The sequence below is a fragment of the Rhincodon typus genome, chromosome 9, assembly GCF_021869965.1.
Source record: "Rhincodon typus isolate 14 chromosome 9, sRhiTyp1.1, whole genome shotgun sequence".
NCBI classification, from domain to species: Eukaryota; Metazoa; Chordata; class Chondrichthyes; order Orectolobiformes; family Rhincodontidae; genus Rhincodon; species Rhincodon typus.
This window is the reverse complement of record NC_063340.1, coordinates 36911733-36935545: the sequence shown is the minus strand read 5'-3', so window position 1 is coordinate 36935545 and position 23813 is coordinate 36911733. Positions and strand designations below refer to the sequence as shown.

General features: G+C 41.1%; 1 protein-coding gene across 1 annotated transcript in view; it reads right to left on the bottom strand.

Moving 5' to 3' along the window:
* pde10a (phosphodiesterase 10A) overlaps positions 1–23813 on the bottom strand; it is a 437158-nt gene that overhangs the window by 104594 nt on the left and 308751 nt on the right. The window contains exons 10-13 of the mRNA XM_048600979.1: positions 23005–23063; positions 15440–15491; positions 8108–8250; positions 7358–7450 (exon numbers count right to left, since the gene is read on the bottom strand). Coding sequence (XP_048456936.1) covers positions 7358–7450; positions 8108–8250; positions 15440–15491; positions 23005–23063 — 347 coding nt within the window. The remainder of the gene's footprint in view (positions 1–7357; positions 7451–8107; positions 8251–15439; positions 15492–23004; positions 23064–23813) is intronic.

The window sequence follows — 23813 nt, the reverse complement described above, 5'->3', positions numbered from 1 at the left end:
GTTGATCCCCTGGCTTGATGGTAATGGTTGTGTGGGGGATATGCCAGGCCATGAGATTACTGATTATGCTGGAGTACAATTCTGCTGCTGTTGATGGCCCACACTGCCTCATGGATGTCCAGTCTTGAGTTGCTAGATGGAAGTGATTCTCAGTGTGAAGGTGGGACTTTGTCTCCACAAGGACTGTGTGGTGGTTACTATAGCCAACACTGTCATGGACCCAGCAGGATAATGAAATGTCTGCAAACTAATGAACCAGCTTGGCGAGCGAACCAACCATAGCATCCACAACCCAAGCTACAAATCTACTCAAGAATATGAGGTCAAGTACATTTTTCCCTCTTATAGGTTCCCTCACCACCTACTGCAGACCCAGTCTAGCAGCTATGACCTTTAGGACCTGATCAGCTTAACTGGTAGTGTTGCTGACGAGCCACTTTTGATGGTGGACATTGAAATCCCCCACCCAGAATACATTTTGTGCCCTTGCCATCCTCAACGCTTTCTTCAAGTGTTGTTCAACATGGAGGAGTACTGATTCATCAGCTGAGGGAGGACAATATATGCTCATGAATCACAGGTTCCCTTGCCCATGTTTAACCTGAAATCACGAGACTTCATGGGGTCCAGAGTCAATGTTCAGGACTCCCAGGGCAACTTCCATCCAACTGTACCCCACTGTATCTCCACCTCTGCTAGGTCTGTCCTGCCAGTGGGACAGGACATATTCAGCGATAGTGATGGAGGTGTCTGGGACATTGCCTGTAAGGTAAGATTCCTTGAGCATGACTATGTCAGGTTGTTGCTTGACCAGTCTGAGACAGCTCTCCCAACTTTGGTACTAGCCCCAAGACGTTAATGAGGATTCTGCACGGCTGTTTCTGCTGTTGATTCTTCTGGTGCCGAAGTCGATGCCAGGTGATCCATTGGTTTAATTTCTTTGAGACTTCATCACGATTGATACAACTGAATGGCTTGTTAGGCCATTTCAGAGGGCAACTGAGAGTCAACCACATCGATGTGAGTATGGAGTCACATGTAGGCCAGAACAGGTGAGGATGGCAGATTTCCTTCCCTGAAGGACATTCATGAACAAGATGGGTTTTTCCTGTCAATTGCCAATGGTTTCATGGTCATCTTGAGACTCTTAATTCCAGATTCTTTGTTTTATTGAATTCAACTTCCACCATCTGCCTTGGTGGGATTTTAACCCAGGTCCCTTGAATATTAGCTAATTTTCTGGAGTGATAGTCTAGCGATGATACTACTAGGCCATCACCTCCCCAATGAAGGATGGATAAGGTCTGCTTAAGTGTAATGATCTGAAATTATTTAAATCCCCAGACCTTTTAAATTAAAAATATCTTGGCTGAAGCTGTCAGAGTGAGAGAAACACATGACACTGGACAGCATTGATTGGTACACCTTCCAGCGTAACTTAGAGGAAAAAAAAGTCTGTTCCACAGAGTTAATTGCTGACATTTCTCATGGGCTGTTGTTACAATTCACTAATTTCTTACATTTCATACATTAGTGCATAAAACTTTTAATTGGGCAACAGAATTGGCCATATTTTCACACCTTGAGGATGTTTTTAATACACATTTTAACTTGTCATAACTTCTTAATGACTTCAGTCACATTTTTATTAGCTATTTTATAACAATATTACAAAATATTTACATTTCCATTAACAGTTCTTTCACCACCCCCCCCCCCCCCCCCGCCCCCCCACCCCCCCAATGTGCCTTCAACCCCTGAAGTAAGATGGCAGTGCAACTTGTGGGCTCCTCAGCCTAGGAGCTCGGAACTCGTCTACTCCATCCGCATTTTACTTTTTTTTCCCTTTCTCTGTCTTTTCTTAATGTTTTTGTTTATTATCTTACCTTTTTTAACTTCTTCGGTGGAAGGAACCTTCTCCTGGCCCAGGCTGAGCAAAGAGGAGGCTCTAGCCTGGCATGGTGTTCTCCTGGTGTGGTGGTCTCCTCCCGGAGGCGTGGTCTCCAGGTTTGCTGGTCTTGTCCTGATGTGAAGGTCTTGCAAGTGTGGAGGTCTTCTTCGGTAGTGTCTTCCAGCGGCCGGCATGGCAATCTCATCTGGTCCTGGCATATAGTGTTCAGCTCTTGTTCCGGCATGGAGGTCTTGTATCCCAACCTGGAGCGGTGATCTCCCGTTGTGGCGGCCTTGTTCCAGAGGGGCGGTCTCAGCTTGGCGTGGCAGTTTCCAGGCTTGGCAGTCTTGTCCTGATGTGGAGATCATCTTTAGCAGCGGCTTCCAGGTATTCCAGCATTCATCGTCTTAATCAACTTTCCCGAACTTAAATCGATCTGAGATTAACTCTGTCCAAATTTTTACTTTTCTCTTCTTACCTATTGCTTCTGTCATTAATACAGGCGCGTGGTATGGCGCCTTATAAAACTTTTTACTGTAATTTTTTTTGTAAAAGTATACATGACAATAAATTGCTATTCCATTCTATGAAGTCCATGTGCTGTAGATAGACCCACAATGCCATTCCAGGATTTTGACCTAACCATACTGAAGAACCAGTGATATATTTCCAAGTCAGGGTGATGTACGGTGTGGAGTGGAACTTATAGGTGGTGTTCCCAAATATCTATTGTCCTTGTTCTTTGAGATGGAAGTGGTCATGGGATTTTAAGGTGTGGTTTAGGCAGCCTTAGTGAACTTCTGCAGAGCATCTTGTAGATGATATACACTGTTGCTACAGAGTGATGGTAGTGGAGGGAGAGAATGTTTATGGATGCGGTGCCAATCGAGTGGGCTGCTTTGACCTGGATGGTGTCGAGTGGGGAATATTCTATTACACTTCTGATTTGTACCTTGTAGATGTTGGACACACTTTGAAGATTCAGGAGGTGAGTTACTCATTGTAGGATTCATAGCCTCTGTCCTGTAGCCACTGTATTTATAAAGCTAGTCCAGTTCAGTTTCTGGTCAATGGAACACCCATGATTTTGATACTGGGGGATTCAATGATGGTAGTGCTGTTGAATTGCAAGGGGGGCAATGCTTAGATTTTCTCTTAATGCAGATAGTGATTGCTTGGCATTGTGTGGACAACTGTTATGTGCCACTTGTGAGCCCAAGCCTGCACATTGTCCCCGTCTTGCTGCATATGGAATTGGATTGCTTCAGTATCTAGTGAGTTGTCATAGAGGAACAGGACCTTGCTGTCATCCGATTTCCAATCTTTTGGTTATTTTTGGTTTTGTTTGAGCCAGACCTCCTCCTGGCCTCTCCCTGCCCTCCCTCATCTCTACTCTTTATTAGTTTATGTCCTTTTGGCAGTCCTTGGGCATCTAGGTCCTTGTTCCTGGTCTGTTTCAGGTTAAACCAATTCAAGTGACAATTCCTACCTGTGATGGGGTTCTTGTGGTGCAGTGATAGTGTCCCTGCACTGGGAGGCCCAGGTTCACGTCCCAGCCAACACTGAAGCAGGTAAGAACATCTTTGAACAGATTAATTAAAAAAATCTCCTATCTGTGCCAATACTAGTGTCAAAGATATGAAATCTTTCATTCCCACACCGACTCTTTATCTCTTCATCACTTGCCAATCTGCAGATAGTTTGTGTGATAATCCTGAGATTATTAGCCTCAAGGACCTGGCTTCTAATTTACCTCTTGTTACTTCTGCAGCAAGACTTCCTCCTTGTTCTTTTATATAGTATGTCTGATATGGACAATAGTAACCAGATCGTTCTTTCCTCGCTCCAACTTCCTTTTCATAAACATCAATATATTCTTTACCCTGACATTAGGTAGGCCTCTAATGTCTGGCTGAAGAGAAGTCTATCCACACCCTTGATTAGTGAATCTCTATAACTACCATGTTTGCTTCTTCCCCTTTCGAAATCCTCTTCCTTTACAGTGCCTAGCTCAACATTGTAGTTGACCTCAGCAGTCTCTCTCATCATCAAAAAGTAGCAAGTACATTGATGTTTGCATGAACTCCGCCTCACCTCAGTTCTCCCTACCCTGTTGATGAAGTAAAAACCTCACCTTCCTGTACCTATGGTTTCTTCTGAGGTGTGATAGTGATGTGGAATAATGTATCCAAAACTTACTCCCCTCTATGCTAATTTGTCACTCCATGTGTTCTCCAACACCAAGATCAACTATTCACACCTCTATCATTTTGATACCTCCCATCTACTGCTGCTGAAACCATCATTCTTATTTTAATCCATCACTCCATTGGTCTCACCAGCTTTCCACAACATTTCTTCACCTATTACCTGCCATTCTCAACCAGAAACATATCACATTTAAAATCCTTACTCTTGAGTTTGAAATCTTTCTTACCTTTGTTCCCGTCCCTTCTGTGACCTACTCCAGCTGTATAACTTTGAGAACATTGCATTTCTCCAATTTTAGTCTCATGCATTACCTATTTCTTTTATCCTACCTTTGTCAGTTACACCTCAATTCTGGAGATTATAATTTCCTCCCTAAATATCGTCTTCACTACATGAGTCTCTTCTTCAGTGGGATGCTCCTTAAAACCTACCTCTTTATTCAAAAAGGCTTGGCATCAAACTATTTCTGATATTCTTCCATGAAATAACTCAGGGCAATTAACTATGTGACGTTCTATATAACTGCAAATTACTCTTAGGTAGAAAATACTAAACAATTACTTCATACTCTATATTGACCTGTCAAATTATAAACAATAAAATAACAAATGCCACACATTTCAAATACATGAGCAGCCCTAGAAGAATGAACAGATAAAAGATTCTTAACTTAAGTAGGAACAGTCTGAAAAGAACTGCCTAAAATTAGGAGTTTAAATTTGGGGAGATGGAATAAATCTAATAGTAGTGACAGGCCAAAAAAGACAGGTATTAATTTGGGAAATGATAAACAGATCATGACAGGAAGGGACAGCGAGTACAAATCTAAGTCAACAGATGAGGTTAGAGCTTACAAAAATAATCATAGGACAGAGCTAAAGGCTCCATATTTGAATGTAATTAGCATTCAAACAACAGATAAATTATAGTGCAAACGGAAATAATTAAGTATGATCTGATAGACATTATAAAGATAAGGCTGCAAGATGACACGCTGGGGACTGAAACTTGAAAAATATTTAAAAAGGACAGCAAGTTAGGAAAAGGTAAAGGGGAGGCTCTGTTAATAAAAGAAACAGATGACCAGAGTTCACAAAACCAGGATGTAGAAGTGGTTTGGGTAGAGATTGCTTAATGGTATTATTGCTAGACTGTTAATCCAGACACGTAGGCAATGTTCAAAGGACCTGGGTTCAAACACCACCGTGGCAGATGGTGGAATCTGAATTTGATAAAAATCTGGAATTAAGAGTCTACTGATGGCTATGAGACCATGTCGATTATCAGAAAAACTACTTGGTTCAGTAAATTCTTTACGGAAGGAAACTGGTTCTCTTACCTGGTTTGACCTACACATGGTGGCTGACAGTAATATCCCAGAAATAGTTGTAAATCAGGAAATGGAAAACAGGTGGGAGACAAACTGCAATTCCCTGGACATGATACTGTTGTGGCTGTAGGCTAATAGTTGCCCAGGTCCTGATGGATTTTATCTTAGGGTATTAACGAAAGTGTCTAGTGAGATCATTGATATGTTGGCTTTAATTTTCCATAATTCTCCAAATTTGAGGAAGGTTCATTTAGATTAGAAATTAGTGAATTTAATTCCTTTATTCAAAATGGGAGAGGGATACAGAAAGCATGTCAGCACAAATAATGTCTGTCATAGGGAAGATGTTAGAAGCTATTATTCAAAAGGCGGGTACTTAGGAAAGCTCAATATAGGTAACAGAGTTAACAACATTTTGTGAAAGCAAAATCATGTTTAACCAATTTATTGGAGTTCTTTGAGGAAGAATCATGTACAGTGGATAAACAAAATGAATTTGTTAAGGTGCCACATCAAAAATGGAGAAAAGGTGCAGAAAACAGATGTTCAGAAAACTCAGAAGGGTAAATATACTCCCAGGGATAGAAAGTTGGCCAGCTAACAGGAAACAGACAGTACGTGGCAAAACGTAATGATTGCTGTGCCACAGGGATACATGCTGGTGTCTCAACATTTTCTAATTTATATAAATGACTAGAATGAAGGGATCAAGTGCATGTATGAAGGTAAGTTGTGAATAGGACATAAGGAGGCAATGAAGCAATATAGGCAAAGATATACCAAATTGAGTAAAATGTGGGAAAATGTGAATCTGTCCATGTTGATAGGAAGAATTAAAAAGAAGCATATTAGCTGAATGGTGATAGATTGCAGAGAACTGAGAAGCAGAGTTATCTGAGTGTTCTAGTGCATGATCACTAAAGTTTAGTATGCGGACATAGACACTAATTAAGAAGCCCGTAGAAAGTTATAGTTTATTGTGAGGGCAATTGAATACAAAAGCTGGGAGGTTTTGCTTCAATTGTATAGGGTATTAGTGAGAGCACATCTGGACCAGTGTGTACTGCACTGGCCTCCTTCTTTAAGGAATGATGTGAATGCATTAGAAGCAATTCAGAGATTAACCAGAATAATTCTAGAAATTGGCAGGTTGTTTTAATGAGAAAAGGTTGGGCAGGATATTCTTTAATCTGCTGGTGTTTATAAGAGTAAGAGGCAACCTGATTGTATATATACAAGATCTTGAGGGGTTTTGATTGAGTAGTTAGGCTAGAATTGCTTCCACTTATGGGAGAATCTAGAACTTAGGGTCACTGATTAAAATTCAGGGTTCACCCATTTAATACAGAGATAAGGAGAATTTTTTTCCTCACAAAAAGTTGTCTTTCTTTGGAACTCTCTTCTTCAAAAGGTGGTAGAAGCAGAGCCTTTGAATGTTTTTAAAACAGAGGTAAATAGATTGTTGATAAGCAAGGAGGTGAAGGTTACTGGAAGTAGGCAGGAACGTGTAGTAATCAGATCAGCCATGATCTTAATGAATGATGCAGCAAGCTCAGAGGGTTGGGTGGTGTACACTGCTCCTAATTCATATGTTTGAAATCAGGCTCATGTAGTTGCTGTTCAAGATCTCCAAAAAAATTAGAAACAAAACTCACTTTACATCTTATAAATCTGGTAGCCATTCCTTCTTGCCTGATTCAATGACCTGAGCTTCCCAGAGTGCTCTGACTGACAAACATATTTGAAAAGATGGAAATAAAGTTCAAAAGACAGTCCTGTATAAAAATTTGATCAAGAGTAATGATACAACTGCAGAGAAAGATATTTGTGGTGACTCATAATTTAATTGACTGGGTTGTCAAAATCCTCTGGATACGGTCTCAAACATTGAAAATACCATTCCAAGTGTTTTGCATATGGATTACCTGTTGAAGCGAGGATCTGCATAGGCGTCAGGAATGTTAAGAACCTCTCCTGTTCGTGCTACTTGCCCAGCAATTCCTTTCTCAATAGAAAATCTATGCAGCAGAAAAGAGAGTGTTTGAGAGTTTTCATCTGTATTTTGAAGACAAGCTAGCACAACAATGAATCAGCAAATTTCAACTGTTCTAACAACTCTGAAGTATTTTGAGCAATACAAAATATCTTAGTTCAGTATACCAAGTTTCAATACAAAGGTTAAAAACAATCATAACTTGCCTCTCATATGTTTCAGCATATTTTGAAAGCTTTCACATCAATTTCTATCTTTACTTAAAATAATGTCTTGTTCAATGTCCTCTAGTATTTAAAGTACAGACCATGCAATTGTTCTGTATGATACTGACATGTTTATGATACAAATTTTAGCATTTCGACTTATAAATCCTTTCAACAATGCTTTAATTGTTGTGTTAATCGGCAAAATATGTAAATATTCTAGAAAGATTAAAGAAAAGACACACTTTTAGCACCTGTATGCTAATATCACACTGCACGATACAAAGCAATACTCCTAATTATTACAAAACTGCAACAAAGTTCACTTCAGTTTTGATAACAGAGATGTGAATTAGTATAAAGCATAAATTTGAGCTAATCTTCACTATTATAATTAACAAGAAAGATAAATAGGTCATATTTCCAATGGAAAATCTAGGTTATTATTCAGTGTAGATATATCAGCAACTTGGTACCTAATCTCTTTGGTTTTCTTGAAAACTGGTCTTCCTTCCTTTTCTTCACCGACATCAAACAGGTCTGAGTATAACTCCTGGTTACTGTGATCCACCTGAAAGAACGCACAACGATCTGCGTTCACCAAATTTTTTGCATTTATCTGGAAAAAGAATTTCAAAAGGCAATCAATAGCAAGCGTAATCACAGAGCCAATTTTTTCCTGAGTCAGGATGATTCTTGAGCTCTTTAAGAATGTCAGGCCAAACTCAGAGACGAAAGTCTCACATCCATTTCTGGCCAATACAATTTTCGCTTGTAGGAGAGAGGGGCATAGGACATGAATCACACAAGCAGGAAAGAATAATCTGCTGGGCTATTTGAAAATAGTGTTGCGTTCAAGAAGATCACACTTTCACAGTCCCAAAGGCCAGAATGCACAACGTGGGCATCACTCATCTATGAAAGAGATGTAAAATATTTTGAAAGGCAGATCAGGTCTGTTTAAAAGTCATGATCTTACATTATTCTTTTCATTAGACTTCATAGTTGACATTTTCCAAGGGGTCTTATTACAAATGAGCCCATTAACGATGTTTAGCTGCATTTCAAAAGTTTCATGACCACTTATTTTGGTAGGTGGGAGTTGAATTCACATTTTGATTAATAGTTTTACACGGCAATTAAAAAATTAGCTATCTTCAAAGTGGTTACTCAATACCCGTTTGCTTTTGTAGCATCCAGTCTGATTTGCCATTTAATGAGATTGTGGATGATCAGATAACCCATCTATTTTAGCCTTGAAGATATGTAATAACCCAGTCTCAATGGCGTTTTACAGTAAAGTATTCCACCATAGTTTCGCTATCCTCTGAGAGAAGCATTCTGTCTCATCTGTCTTAAATGGGGAACCCCTTATTCTGAGGTGCTGCCTTCCAGTCCTAGAGAAATGCCACCTCCACATCTATCCTGTCAAGCACAGAAACCTATATAGTACAAAATGTTGCTCATTCTGCCAAATTCCAATCATACACGCGCAAACTACTCAACCTCTCTTCATAAGAAATTCCTCTATACCTAGGAACAACCTAATGAATCTTCTCTGGTCTGCCTTCAATGCCAGTACATCTTTCCTGAGATAGTGGAACCAAAACTGTTCACAGCACTCTAGGTGTGGTCTGACTAGTGCCTTGAATAGACACTACAAGTTACAGACAACATAATTTATTTTCACCACCAAACGGATCTGGAGCTTTTCCCATTGTGGATGCTGGTAAATGGGTTTAGGGTATCATGGGAACTATGAAATGCACGTAGGAAACATAAGGTGATATAGAGACGATGTGGAGCTATGAGATGGCACTGGGTCTAATAGGAGAATAGGTGGATAGTGGAGGTAGTCAGGGAGTAATTGGGTCAGGTCAGGGGTAGTCAGGTTGAGAATTTAGTTGGATTGGTTCAGGAGGTACTGGGATTAGGGGCAGTTGAGCAGGTTGCTTTGGGAGGAGATCAAATGTGCAGTGACCTAGTGTTAGACTAGGTTTTAATCCATGTTGCATTTCCTTAGTGACTACCTAGGTAGGTAACATGGAACTCCAAAGTCTCCAATTTTAATGCAGTCAGACACATTCGCAGGTATTCCTGGCAGCAGGGAATTATCCATCTGAAATGGAGAATTCTTGGATAATTCCAGTGGAGGTCTTCACATTTGAGTTCACAGAGTCACGAAACATATCTTGAGTCATAAGTCAGGTCTCTAAGAATCCAGAGACTGAAAATTTGACCTGCATGTTTAATAATACAATTAAAGAATATGACGCTTGCGTGTACTTACTATTAACCTTTCCCACCATAAATTTCTATGCTCATATTTATGATGGAAAGAACTAAAAAGGAGTTGAGAGTTTCTTGAATAGGTGGTAAAAATAAATGAGTGAAGGTGAGCTATCACAAGGCAATGAGGACAGCTCGCAGTAGAAGCAGCCAGTGCAACATTGCATCCAACATTTGGCAACAGGAAAGAACTTGAGAAAGTTTGTCATGCTGCATTCAGTGGAGAAGTTAGATGACTCTGAACGTTAGACAAACAGTTCAATGGAGAAGGTCTTCTCTCTTGTTCTTGGGATGGAAGCACAACTGGCTAGGCCACCATTAATTGCCATCCCAAATTGCCCTTGCAAAGGTCGTGGTGAAGTAGGGGTGTCTGTGTGTGTGTGTCTTGTCTGTCTGTGCATGGATGTGTGCCTGTGCAGGTGATTTAAAGCACACACACATTGCTGTCAGAAAGGGAATCACAGGATCTTAACCTAGCCTCAGTAAGGGAATATGTCCAAGTCACAATGATATATGGCTTAGAAGCAAACCTGTAGGTAGTAGTGGTCCTAAATGGTAGAGGTTGTGAATTTCAAAGGAAACCTGGGTGAGTTGTTACTGTGCATTTCATAGATGGTACATGTTGTTGCCACAATGATGTGCTGGTGAAGCAAATGAATGTTGAAGGTGATGAATGGAGTGACAATCAAGTGTGCTATTGTGTCCTGGATGCAGGTACTGAGGCTCCTTCAGTGCTGTTGGAGCTGCACCCATCCAGTTAAGTGGAAAGTACTCTATCACACTTCTGACTTATCTCCTGTAGAATGTGAATAGTAATTGGGGAGATAGCTGTGGGTTACATGCTGCAGAATTCTGAGCCTCTGACTTACTCTTGTCGTCACACTAAGTATCTGGCTGCTCTGATTCATTTTGGTAGATGTCAACTCTCAGAAAAGTCATTGTATGGGATTGCACAATGAAACATTAAAAGGGTGAATGGTTAGCTTTCCTCTTGTTGGACACGATCATTGCCTGGCACGTGGAGAACAAATATTATTTGTCACTTATCATACAGACACTGAATGTTGTCGAGATCTCATTGTACATGGACACAGGTACGTCATTACCTGAGGAGCGGTGAATGATGCTGAATATTTAGCAATCATCAACAAACATTGTCACTTCAGACCTTGTAATGGAAGGAAGGTCATTGATGAAGCAGATGATGTTTGAGCCCAGGGAACTACCCTGAAGAGCCCCTGCAGTGATGTCCCTGGACTGAGATGCCATCCTCCTCCGTGCTCGATTCCCAGTTTTGTTAGGGGTGCTTTATAGGAAAACAGAAACAGGAATAGACCATTCCACCTTTTGAGCCAGTCCTGCCATTCAATTAAATCATGGCTGATCTGCTACCACAGCGTCAGGTGATCAGTGGTGTTGGTGGAATTCAAGCTGTTGTTAGTGAGTAAGTTATTGGTGAGCAAGCGCTACTTGATACAATTATTGATGACACCTTTCATCACTTTACTGATGATTCGGAGTACACTGATATGATGGCAATTGGCCAGATTGATCCTGCTTTTTATAGATAGGACATACCTGGGCAATTTTCCACATGGTTGGGTAGATCCCAGTGTTGTACCCGTCCTGGAACAGCTTGGCTAGTGGGGCAGCTAGTTCTGGAAGACTGGTTTTCAGTACTATTGCTGGAGTGTTGGCACGGTCAAGAACTTTTTAAGAATCCAGTGTCTTTAGCTATCCCTTAATACTAAATGGTGAAACAAGTTGACTGGCAAATATGACCTCAGGAGACCACTGAGATGGTAGTCTACTTGGCAATTCTGGATAAAGATGGGTGAAAATATTTCAACCTTATTTGTTGCACTGTTGTGCTGGACTCCGCCATCATTGAAAATATAGATATTTGTTGAGATTGTGAGTTAATTGTCCACCCCGATAACCAATGGATAAAGCAGAATTGCAAAGTTTAGATTTGATTTGTTTGTTATGGATCATTTGGCCCAGTCTAGTGAATTCTACTTTCACTGTTTGGTATGCAAGTATCCCTGTCTTGTAGCTTCATCTTGTTGAATCACCAAGATGACATCTCATTTTTCAGGTATGCCTGGAACTGTTTCTGGCATGTTCTCTTTAACTCTTCATTGAACCCCTAACTTGATGGTAACAATAGAGTGGGGATATGCCAGGCCAGGAGGTTACAGAGAGTGACTGAACACCATTTGAGTAGATTTGTTCAAAATCCGTCACACTTATAATTACGGTTTATCACACAACATGATGGAGGGTATACTCAATGTAAAGATATAAGCTTGTGTCCAAAAAGACTGACTGGTGTGCACTCCTATTAATACTTTCATGGACAGATGCATAAGCAACTATAAATTGACGTAAATAAGGTCAAGAAGATTTTCCCCCTCTTCTTGGTTCTCTCACCACCAGTTGTAGTCCCTGCCTAGTAGCTACACACTTTAGGATTCAGCCAGCCCAGTGAGTCGTGATGTTGCTGATGTACCTTTGATGAAGGGTATTAAAGTCTACCACACCGAGGATATTTTGTGCCCTTCTCGGCCTCTTCCAATTGCTGTTCAACATAGAGCAATCCTGTTGATCAGTGAAGGAAAGCAGTAGGAGGTTTAGGTGTTCATCAGCAGGAGGTATATCTTTGCCCATGTTTGACCTGACGCCACAAGACACCAGGGGCTTCAGTGTCAAGGTTGAGAACTCCCAACGTAACTCCCTCCTGACTGTCCACAACTACATTGCTGCCTCCAACGGCTATGTCCTCCTGGTGGAACAGGACATACCCAGGGAAGGTGGCTGTGGTATCTGGGACATAGTCATACTCATGGAACCACGCCTTGACTCGCCTGTGGGACAGTTCTTCTATTGGCAGCTCAAGACCCCAAAAGTCAGTGAGGAGCACTTTGCAGTGTTAATAGGGATGAATTTTCCTTTCTTATTTGTGGAGTACATGGAAATTACTTCAGCTATCAGGCTTCAATCCTTTTCTTTGACATTGTAGTGATTTAATACAATTTGAGTGGCTTGCTCAGGCATTGAGGGCAGTTAAGATTTGAGCATGCTGCTATGGGTCTGGAAAGACATGTAGGCCAGACCAGGTAGAGATGACAGACTTCCCTTCCTAAAAGACACCGGTAATTCAGATAAGTTTTTATGGCACTATTGATACTGGTATCATGGTCACAATTAGACACACTTTTTAATTCCTGATGTAGAATCGAAGTCAAATTTCACCATCTATCCTGGTGAGATTAGAACAATGTCCTGAGAGCATTGCACTGTTCTATGAATTACTGATCCAGTGACATTATCACCATTTGCTTAGGGTTAGAGTTGGATGACATCAGTAAACATGTAAAACCTGATCCCATATTTACATGTGACATTATCTAGGAGCAGAGCATTGTTAAAGAAGAGGAGGGGGTCAATGATGTATCCATTAGTTGGGAAGGGTCTGGAAGGCTAACACAAAGTGGAAAAGTTAAGTCTCAATTACCTGGGTGCATCAATAACAGAAATGAACAAGTGAAAAGGGCATTCTATAGAGTGTCTAGTTTTGCCTTTTCAGTTAACATTATTTTCCTTGAGGCTTTTCCCTTCTGCAACTATGAAGCCAAAAAAAAAAATTCATTTCAATGAAGAGGTATCTAGCCAATTTGCATCCAACAATCTGCACTGGAAACTCTGCTTTTATTTTGACAGTTGTGGCAATTTCTAGCACAGTAGCTGAGACAATCCACAACATTCTAAAGAAAAATCAATAACATTAAGTAAAACAAAAACATTCCAAAAAAAGTAAATTTGCTGCATCTCTCAATCCTACTGGCTCTCGTAAGATCTATACCTTCGTTAGTTTTTGAGATATAACATTCCCAGGCAAACAGATTAACCGGGTCAAATAAACTTTATGATGTGTGTGTCAAGAATTGTGCTAACATGCACATCAAGTCGAAAAACTAATAAACTGTTAAAGTAGAAATAAGCAGCAGTAACTTGTGCACAGTGCTAAAATCAATATTGAAAATGTCATCATAGAGTCATACAGCACTGAAACAGACCCTTTGGTCCAACTTGTACTTGCCGACTACGTTTCCCAAACTAAACTAGTCCCGTTTGCCGGTGTTTGGCCCATGTCCCTGTAAACCTTTCCCATTCATGTACCTGTCCAAATGTCTTTTAATTGTTGGAACTGTACTTGCATCTACCACCTCACCTAGCAGTTCATTCTATATATGCACCACCCTCTAATTAAAAAAGTTGCACAAGCTTCACATTCTACTTTTACAAAGTAAGTATGACTGACACAGATTCATGAATCTATAATTATCTTTCCTGCACATTGCCAATAGTTATCACATATGAAAAAGCACTTCTGTAAATAATTAGGGTACTACTCCCTGAGACGTGCATCTCATGAAGGGATCATACAGATAAGAAAAAGTGCTAGCAACTATATAAAAGCAAAAATCTAAAATTAAAAAAACAAATGATGTAATAATCAGAGATAGTAAGAATTGCAGATGCTGGAGTCAGAGATAACACAGTGTGGAACTGGAGGAACACAGCAGGCCAGGCATCAGAGGAGCAGGAAAGTTGACGTTTTGGGTCGGGACCCTTCATCAGAAATGGGGAGGGGGAAGGGAGCTCAGAAACAAAGAGAGAGAGGAGGGGTGGGGCTGGGGAAGGTAGGTGGGATGGTGATAGGTGAGTGCAGGTAGGGAGTGGTGGGGATTGGTCAGTGAGATGGGAGGGATGGATAGGTGGGAGAGAAGTTGGACAGATTGTGTCAGGTCAAGGAGGTGGGGATGAGAGGGAGGACTGGTCATGGGATGGGGCCGGAGGGGTGGAAGATTTTGAAACTGGCAAAATCCACGTTTAGGGGAGACCACAGTTCAAAATCTCCCTACCCCCGGCCTCATCCCGTGATCACCCTCCCTCTCATGCCCGCCTCCTTGACCTGACACAACTTGTCCATCTTCTCTCCCACCTATTCACCCCTCCTACCTCACTGACCAATCCCCTCCCTACCTGCACTCACCTATCACCATCACAACTACCTTCCTCAGCCCCACCCCTTCTCTCTCTATTTATTTCTGAGCTCCCTTCCCCCTCCCCATTTCTGAAGAAGGGTCCCGACCCGAAACATCAACTTTCCTGCTCCTCTGATGCTGCCTGGCCTGATGTAATAATCAGCAGGTTTTACAGCATCTTTGGTGAGAGAAATTGAGTTAACGTTTTGAGTTGAATATGACTGTCCTTCGATTCAAATGACTCTTTTTCAGAAGAATAGTCACATTTGACTTCAAACACCAACTTTTTCTGTCCCCACAGATGGCAGTCTATTTTTAAGAAAAATATGTATGCTTGACTCATAGAATTACAAGCAGAAGCAGTAAACTATAATTTTGTTCCAATGATTCTCATTAAAATCAAAGATCCCTTCCTTATGTCTGAATTTTATCCCAGAGACAGTGGAGAAAACATCATTGGGTACTCACCATGATGTGTTCAAGTAGGGAATCTATTGCCAGTATATTATCAAAATAGGTTCTGAAAGAAAAGAAGAAGGGTCAAAGTAGGGTTATTTACATCATTCATATTTTAAGTTCTTTAAAGTAACATTTGTTCTTTAATACTAAGGATCTACGCTACATGGAATAACACAAGTGTTATTATCATTACAACCTCATACATTATTTATTTTTAAAAAGTAGTTTTGACACTTTTGTTACATCTAACTCTACATGAAATAATCTTTCTAGATTATCTTACGGGATACCTTAAATATTGGCCAAAGTGTCAAGTGGTTCCACCCAGTTACAATGTGAGATACTCATGATCAACTATATTTGATTCCTTTGACTTTTCCAAATCAACTCACTGGTTTTGATAGCAGATCTAAATCACTGCATGATCAAATGACACCCCCATAAGCTGTCAAACAAGATTCACACAGCCACATGGAATGTACTGCATGGTTCAGGTGCAGAGCACACCACCTTTTAAAAATATTTTTAAAAAATTCACCTGTGGGATATGGACATCGCTGGCTGGCCAGCACTTATTGCCCATCCCTAGTTGTACTTGAGAAGCTAGTGGTGAGCTGCCTTTTTGATCTGCTACAACCCATGTGCTATAGATAGACCCACAATGCTATTAAGGAGGAATTCCAGCACTCTGATGCAATGGCACGGAATGAATGGCAATATATTTCCAAGTCAGAATGGTGAGTGGCTTTGGGTGGAAGTTGCAAGTGGTGGCGTTCTGATGTATCTGCTGCCCTTGTCCTTCTAGATGGATATTGGTGAATTTCTGCAGAGCATCTTTTGATGGTCAATGCAAGTAAAGTTTACTGTCAGTGGAAGAGGGAGTGGATGTTTGTGGGTGTGGATGTAGCTGCTTTGTCCTGGATGGAGTCAAGCTTCCCGGGCGCTAAAGCTGCATTAATCCAGGCAGGTGGAGTGTGTTCCATCACACTCCTGACTTGTGCTTTGTATTTGGTGGACAGCTATTGGAGACTCAGGAGCACAGTTGATCCCTGCAATTTTCTGAAGCTCTGACCTGCTCTTGTAGCCACTGTATTTATATGACAAATCCAATCAGTTTCTAATCAATGGTAACCTCAGATATTGTTAGTGGAGGATTCGGTGATGGTAAATGCCACTGAACCCTAAGGGCAGTAGTTATATTCTCTCTTATTAGAGAGATGGTCATTGCCTGGCATTTGTGTGGTGTGAATATTACTTGCTACGTTTCATTCCGAGCTTGGATATTGTCCAGATTTTGTTGCATTTGAACATGGACTGCTTAAGTATCTGAGGAATTGTAAATGTCCTGAACACTATGCAATTATCAGCGAACATCCCCATTCCAATTTATAACCTTTTCGTGCAGGGAGGGACGTTGATGAAGCAATTGAAGGCTGTTGGTCCTAGGACACTACTCTGAGGAACTCCTGCAGAAATGTCCTGCAGCTGAGATGATGGACCTCCAACAACAATAACAATCTTCCAATGTGTCAGGTATGTGTCCAACCAGCAGAGTTCTCCCCGATTCCCATTGAATTCAGATTTACTCAGTCACCTATTGCCATATTCAGTCAAATGCGACCATAATGCCAAGCACAGTCACTCATACTTCACCTTTGGAATTGTGGTCTTTTGTCTATGTTTGAACCAAGGCTGTAATGAGGTCAGGAACCGAGTGGCCCTGGCTGAACCCAAACTGAGTGTCACTGAGCCGGTTATTGATGGTACCTTCCATAATTTTTGATGATCGAAAGTAGACTGATGAGACGGTAACTGGCCAGGTTGGGGTTGTCCTGTTTTTGTGTACAAGACATACTGGGCAATTTTCCACATTGTCAGGTAGATGCCAGTGTTGTAACTATACTGGATGAGCTTGACTAGGGGAGCAGCAAGTTCTGGAGCATAATCTTTAGTACTATTGCTGAATGCTGTCAGGGCCCATAGCCTTTGCACTATCCTTTAACTGTTTCTTAGCATCATGTGGAGTGAATCGAATTGGCTGAAGACTTGTATCTGTGATGCTGGGCACCTCTGAAAGAAGCCAAGAATGATCATTCACTGTACTTCTGGCTGCAGATTGTTGTAAATGCTTTAGCCTTATCATTTGCATGGATGTGTTGGGTTCTCCCACTATTCAGGATAGGGATATTTGTGCAGCCTCTTCCTCTAGTAAGTTGTTTAATTGTTCACCACCATTCAGGACTGGATGAGGCAGGATGACAGAGCTTAGATCTGATGCATTGGTTGTGGATTGCAGCTCATAAGTTGCTGCTTATGGTGTTTGGCATGCAAATAATTCTGTTTGGTAGCTTCACCAAGTTGACATCTCATTTTTAGGTATATCTGGTGCTGCTTCTTGCATGCCAAACTGAATTCTTCATTGAGTCATGGTTGATTCCCTTGGCTTGATGAGTGGGGGATATGCCAGGCCATAAGGTTGCAGATTCTGTTGACTGTATGATTCTGCTGCTGTTGATGGCCCTCAGTGCCTCTTGGATGCTCAGTCTTGAGTCACTTGAAGTCTGTCCAATTTAGCATGGTGATAATGTCACACAATTATCAGGTAAGGTATCAGCATTGTGAAGGTTGTATTTTGTCTCCATAAGCACTGTACTGTACTCACCAATACTGTCAGGGACAGAAGCATCTGTGGCAGGCAGATTGGCAAGGATAAGATCAAGTAGATTTCTCCCTCTTGTGGCCTACCTCACCACCTGCCACTGATACATCTAACAGATATGTTCTTTAGGAAGTGATCAGTTCAATCAATAGTGCTGCAGCTAAGCCACTCTTGGTGGTGGACATTGAAATTCCTCAACTAGAGCAATTTCTGCACCCTTAACACTTTCGGTGCTTCCTCTAAATGGTGTTCAACACGGAGGAATACTGATTCAGCAGCCAAGGGAGGACAGTATGTGGTAATCAGCAGGTGGCTTCCTTGCCATGGAACAGGCATACCCATCAGTGGTGGTGTTGTTGTTTGGAACTTGTGTGTAAGGTATAATTCCTGGATTATGACAATGTCAGACTGTTGCTTCACCAGTCTGTGAGCTAGCATTGCCCAATTTTGGCACTAGCCCCAGGTGTTAGCAACAAGGACTTTGATGGGGCATTAGGGCTGTTTTTGCCATTGTCATTTATGTGCTTAGGTTGATGCTAGGTGATACGTCTAGTTTCTTTCTACTTTGAGACTTTGGTGATTGCTACAAGTGAAGGCTTGCTCGGCCATTTCAGAGAGCAGTCACACATAAACCACAAAGAGCTATCATTCAAGTTCAGTGGCTAATAAGGAAGGCAAATGGAATGTTGGCTTTTACTTCATACAGAATGGAGTATAATGAAGTGGAAACTCTTGCTAAGAAGTATACAAGGCACTAACCAGACCACAGCTGAAATACTGAATGGTTTTGGTTCCCTTACCCAAGGAAATTTTTTCAACCAGGTAAGTACAGCAATTTGCTTCCCTTAAGGACTTTAGTGAACTTTTTTGATAATTGGCAATGGTTTCACGGTCATCATTAGACTCTTAGTTCCAGAGTTTTATTGATTTCAAATTCGATCATCGACAATAGTGTGACTTTAACCTAGGTTTCTGAATTAATAGTCTGGCAATAATATCACTAGGCCATTGCCTCCACAAACACCCTTTGTCCACTGCTGTTCATGACTGGATACTGCGGAATCACTTAGCCCCAAAAATGCTGCTTATGCTGTTTGGCACACAAGTAGTCCTGTTTTGCAGCTTCAAGTTGACATCTCATTTCTAGAAATGCCTGGTGCTTCTCTGGGCATTTCATCCTGCACTCTTCATTCAAAAGGTTTGATTTGGGGTGGCATCGTGGCACAGTGGTTAGCACTGCTTCCTCACAGTGCCAGGGACCCAGGTTTAATTTCCATCCTTGGGCAACTGTCTGCATGGAGTTTGCATATTCTGCCCATGTCTGCGTGGGTTTCCTCCAGGTGTTCCAGTTTCTTCCCACAGTCCGAAAATGTGTAGGCTAGGTGGATTGGCCATGCTAAATTGTATTTAGTGTTCAGGGACGTGTAGATTAGGTGGATGGGTCTGGGTGGGATGCCCTGCGGGTCAGTGTGGACTTGTTGGGTCGAAGGGCCTGTCTCCACACTGTAGGGATTCTATGGTTCTATCTCTGGTCTAATGGTAGTGCTAGAGTGGGGGATATGCCAGCCTAAGAGGTTGCAGATTATGTTGGAGTATAATTCTGCTGCTGCTTATAGCTCATGTTGCCTCTGTCTTGAGTCCTTAGATCTGTTCAAAATTAATCCCATTTAGTGCAGCGGTAGTGCCACAAAACACAGTGAGAGTATCCTCAGTGTGAAAACAGGACTTCAGATTTGGACCCTCCTACCAATGCTATCATGGACAGAATCATCTGGCAGGTTCATTGGTGAGGATGAGGTCAAGTATGTTTTGTTTACTTGTTGGTTCTTCACCATTTGCTGCAGACCCAATCTAGTAGTTAAAGCTCGTAGGACTCGGCCAGGTCTGTCAGTAGTGGCACTGCTGAGCAACTCTTGATGATAGATATTGAAGTCCCCATCCAAAGTCCATTCCATGCCCTTGCCATCCTCAGTGCTTCCTTGTAGTGGAATTCAACAGAGGAATACTGATTCCTTAGATGGGGGCACAGTAATGTGGTCGCCAGCAGGGGGCTTTCTTCTCTATGCTTGGCCTGATGTCATGAGGCCTCACGGGGTCCACAATCATATTGGAGACTCCTGGGGTGATTCCTCCCAACTGCATACCTTTGTGCCACCACTTCTGCTAGGTTGTCCTGCCGATAGATCTGGGCATACCCAGGGATGATGATGCTGTTGAACGGGAAGTGATCAGCAAGGTACAATTCTGAGTGTATGACAGTGTCAGGCTATTGCTTGACTACTCTGTGAAACAGCTCTCCACTTGGCACTAGCCTCTAGATGTTAGCAAGGAGGTCACAAGTTGGACAGCGCTGCATCTTGTCGTCGTTTCCAAAGCCTAAGTTGGTAATAATTGGTCCATATGATTTCTTTCCTTTTTTGATACTATTTTGTCATCTGATACAATTAAGTGGCTTGCCAGGTCTTTCAGAAGGTAGTTGAGAGTCAACCACATTGTTTGTGGGTCTGCAGTCACATGTAGGCCAGACCAGGTAAGAACAGCAAGTTCCTTTTCCAAAAGAACATCACTGAATTAGATGGGTTTTTATGACAATTAACAATGGTTTGCTCCTCCTTGGCCTCAGCCTCCCAGTGTTTCTTGCCTCCTGTTCTCACCTTTCGGCTCCAGGTCTGCTCCTGCCTTTGCTGTTGACTCTGCTCCTATGTCTTCACGTCCCTCCTTAACTTGAGGTTATGGGCTTCATCTATTGCCAGAAGTTTGTCAGTGCAAGGAATCCTACAGATCCAGCTGTGTAGACCAACCTCTGTCACTAGATGGAGCGCAGTCAATCTAACAGAACAGTAAATTATTAGATCTTTCTTTCATACTTTCAAATTTATGTTGAGTTATTTAATTAACTGATGAAGAAATTTAATGTACATTTAAAGTACAAGTGGTACTGAATTTGAACTTAGAAGGTGCAGATATAATTTTTTTTTCCTCTGCTCTGGAAGGCTCTACAGAACCTAATCAATGCTTCACAAATTTTCAGCAACGTAATCCCTTAAAAATGAGGACAACAGCACATCTTTTTGGCTGCCATTTTCAGAGGGGTGGACTGCCCTGAATGTTTGAGTGTTGCCACGGAGAAGTAGAACAACTCTTCATAATAATTAAATGAAACTCCCATAATGCAGTTGGGAGCTTGGAAGTAATCTGGCCATCCTAGGGAAAGAATCACAAACTAAAAATTAGTGAAATACCAAGTGACAGCTTTCACACGTAGGACCGTTATCATTGAGACACAAAGAGCGCACGCGAGAGAGGGCGAGAGGGCACAAGAGCGATAGAGGAAGCAAAAGCAGCTACTGCTATGTGAAGCAGAGAAGGACTTGTGTTAACAACCAAGCAGGATGAACATAGGAACAAGGAGCAAGAGTATGCCACTCAGCCCTTGAAGCCTGCTCTGCCATTCAATAAAATTGTGGTTGATCATGAGAGAATTGGTTTTATATTGGATAGGGAGGGAATAGACCAAAGAGTCTTTTAGAGATTTATGGATCAAAATGTCAATGAAGTGGGATTTTTGGGTAAAGTAAGATCTGGAAAACACAGGCTGAGTAAAATGACTTTTGAATGACAGTCGAAGTTTTGACCTAACACTGTGGAGAGAAAAACCCTATTGGAGTACCAGGAGTACCTTTGGAATTTTACTTGCAATGCTAGAAGTACTGTGCAAAGTGAAAGGAATTCATTATGTTTCTTGAATTTTTGAGATAGTTTATGCAAAATTACCTCATTGCCACTTTGATGCAATAGCTACTTGTTAATGTTTGAGCTATGTTCATTCTAGTTTGTTCCAGTAAAAATCTTGAAATAGGAAAACCTATCCTTCAGTTTTGTGTTGGCCTTATAGGAAATTCATCTTTGTTAAAAGTCTCCATATGGATTGTAATAATTGTTAAAATAGTGGTAAGAATCGACTAGCAATACTGAACTACCATCTTCTGATTTTAATGTCTGAATTCTTCATGGACTAAAATGATTTTTCAAGACAACAAATATTGACCTAAATTTACTGCTGTGATCACCTGACCATAGATTGAGGCAAGTCCAGGGAACCCATCTGGATACACTAAATCAACTATACTGAAGTTATCATTTCATCCAAAGAGAGTGAAACCAGATAACAAAGTTAGCTTAAACAAATATGCACATCTTATCCACGCTTGCACATTAAGTTGACATATTGGTAGATGAACGATTGCCTGCCGTGTGTTCAGATTGGAAAGACAATGGAGCTTGACAAGGGAATATACAAACAAGCCATATTTCAGTAGCTTGTTTGGATAAGCAGAGAAGAATACAGTTTCATGACAACAGACTTTGGAAGGCTTGTTCTCTGTTTCTCCCGGTTTCTCTAAAGCTCCGAAGTCAAGGCCCAATAAAAATACAAGTTGAAAAACAACCATTCATTAAGAAGACCAGAATTCTATGACTTCACCACTCTTGAGGAAGCAACACAACAGCTAAATAGTCATGGAACCAGAATCCCTACTCACACCTCGAAGTCTCTAAAAACCTTTAAGCTGTCTAGCATTGTTCTTTCTGTCCATACCGGTCTCTCCATTGTAAACTTATTCCCCATGTTTGGGTGTGCTTGATGTCATGTTTATTATTTTTGTTGAGGTTAATAGGTACAAAAATTTCTCTATTTCATTCATGAATACCTTACAAATGGATCAAATTAAAGGAGCCAATTAACCATACTGGCATAAGTGCATGCTGGAAAAAAAAATTTGAAGCAACTGACCAAGATAGGGTTAAAGAAGAAAGCTGTTTTTCCTCCTCACTTAGTCATAACACAATATATTACTCTGCATAAATGATCACCCCAAACAATGTATTTATCAAATTAAAAATATGAATCACTTACTTGGATACATCAAGCAGAAAATCATTCATTTCACTCTGTTTGGCAAGACCTTTGGAAATCTGAAACAGGAGGTTTCAAATTAGGGCAATGTTTGAAAAGGACCTTGACCCCAAAAGAGGTCAACTAGGCATCTGTTAGTGTATTTCTGCATGTGTGCAAGTGAATGTTTAAACTATTGGATGGAGGGGTTTTGATGAGTAAAAGGGAGAAACCTTCTTACTAGCTGGTGAGCTGATAGCCACAAGACATAAATTCAAAATAATTTACAGAAGAACTAGAGTTTAGATAAGTAATGATCAGGAATATACCATTTGATCAGGTGGAGGAAGCAAATTCAATAGTAACTTCCAAAAAGGAATTAGATATAGACTTTAACTGGAACAAATTGCAATTTTGTTAGGAAACAGCATGTAAAAGACTACTGGGGAAACCTTTTTAAAGAACCAGCAGCAGCATAATGGGCTAAATAGTTTCCTTCTGTGCTCCATGATTCTATAACAAGGCACAATGAAGCAGACTGCTTTGTGCTGGATGGTGCCAAGCTTCTTGGAGTTTTGTTCTATTTGCCCATAAATGGACAATTGGAATGTACTCAATTACCCACCTGACTTTTGCCTTGTAAGGTGGTTACATGCTTTAAAGTCACTCCTCAAAAAACTACCCTGTCACTGTCTCAGACACTCTAGCCATATCACATATTGATTGTTCTAGGTTTTAGTAAATGGCAATCCCAGATTGATGATGGAAACTCAAATGATGGAAATACAATTAAACATAAACGGACGAAAATGGAGTTCAACTGTCCACCA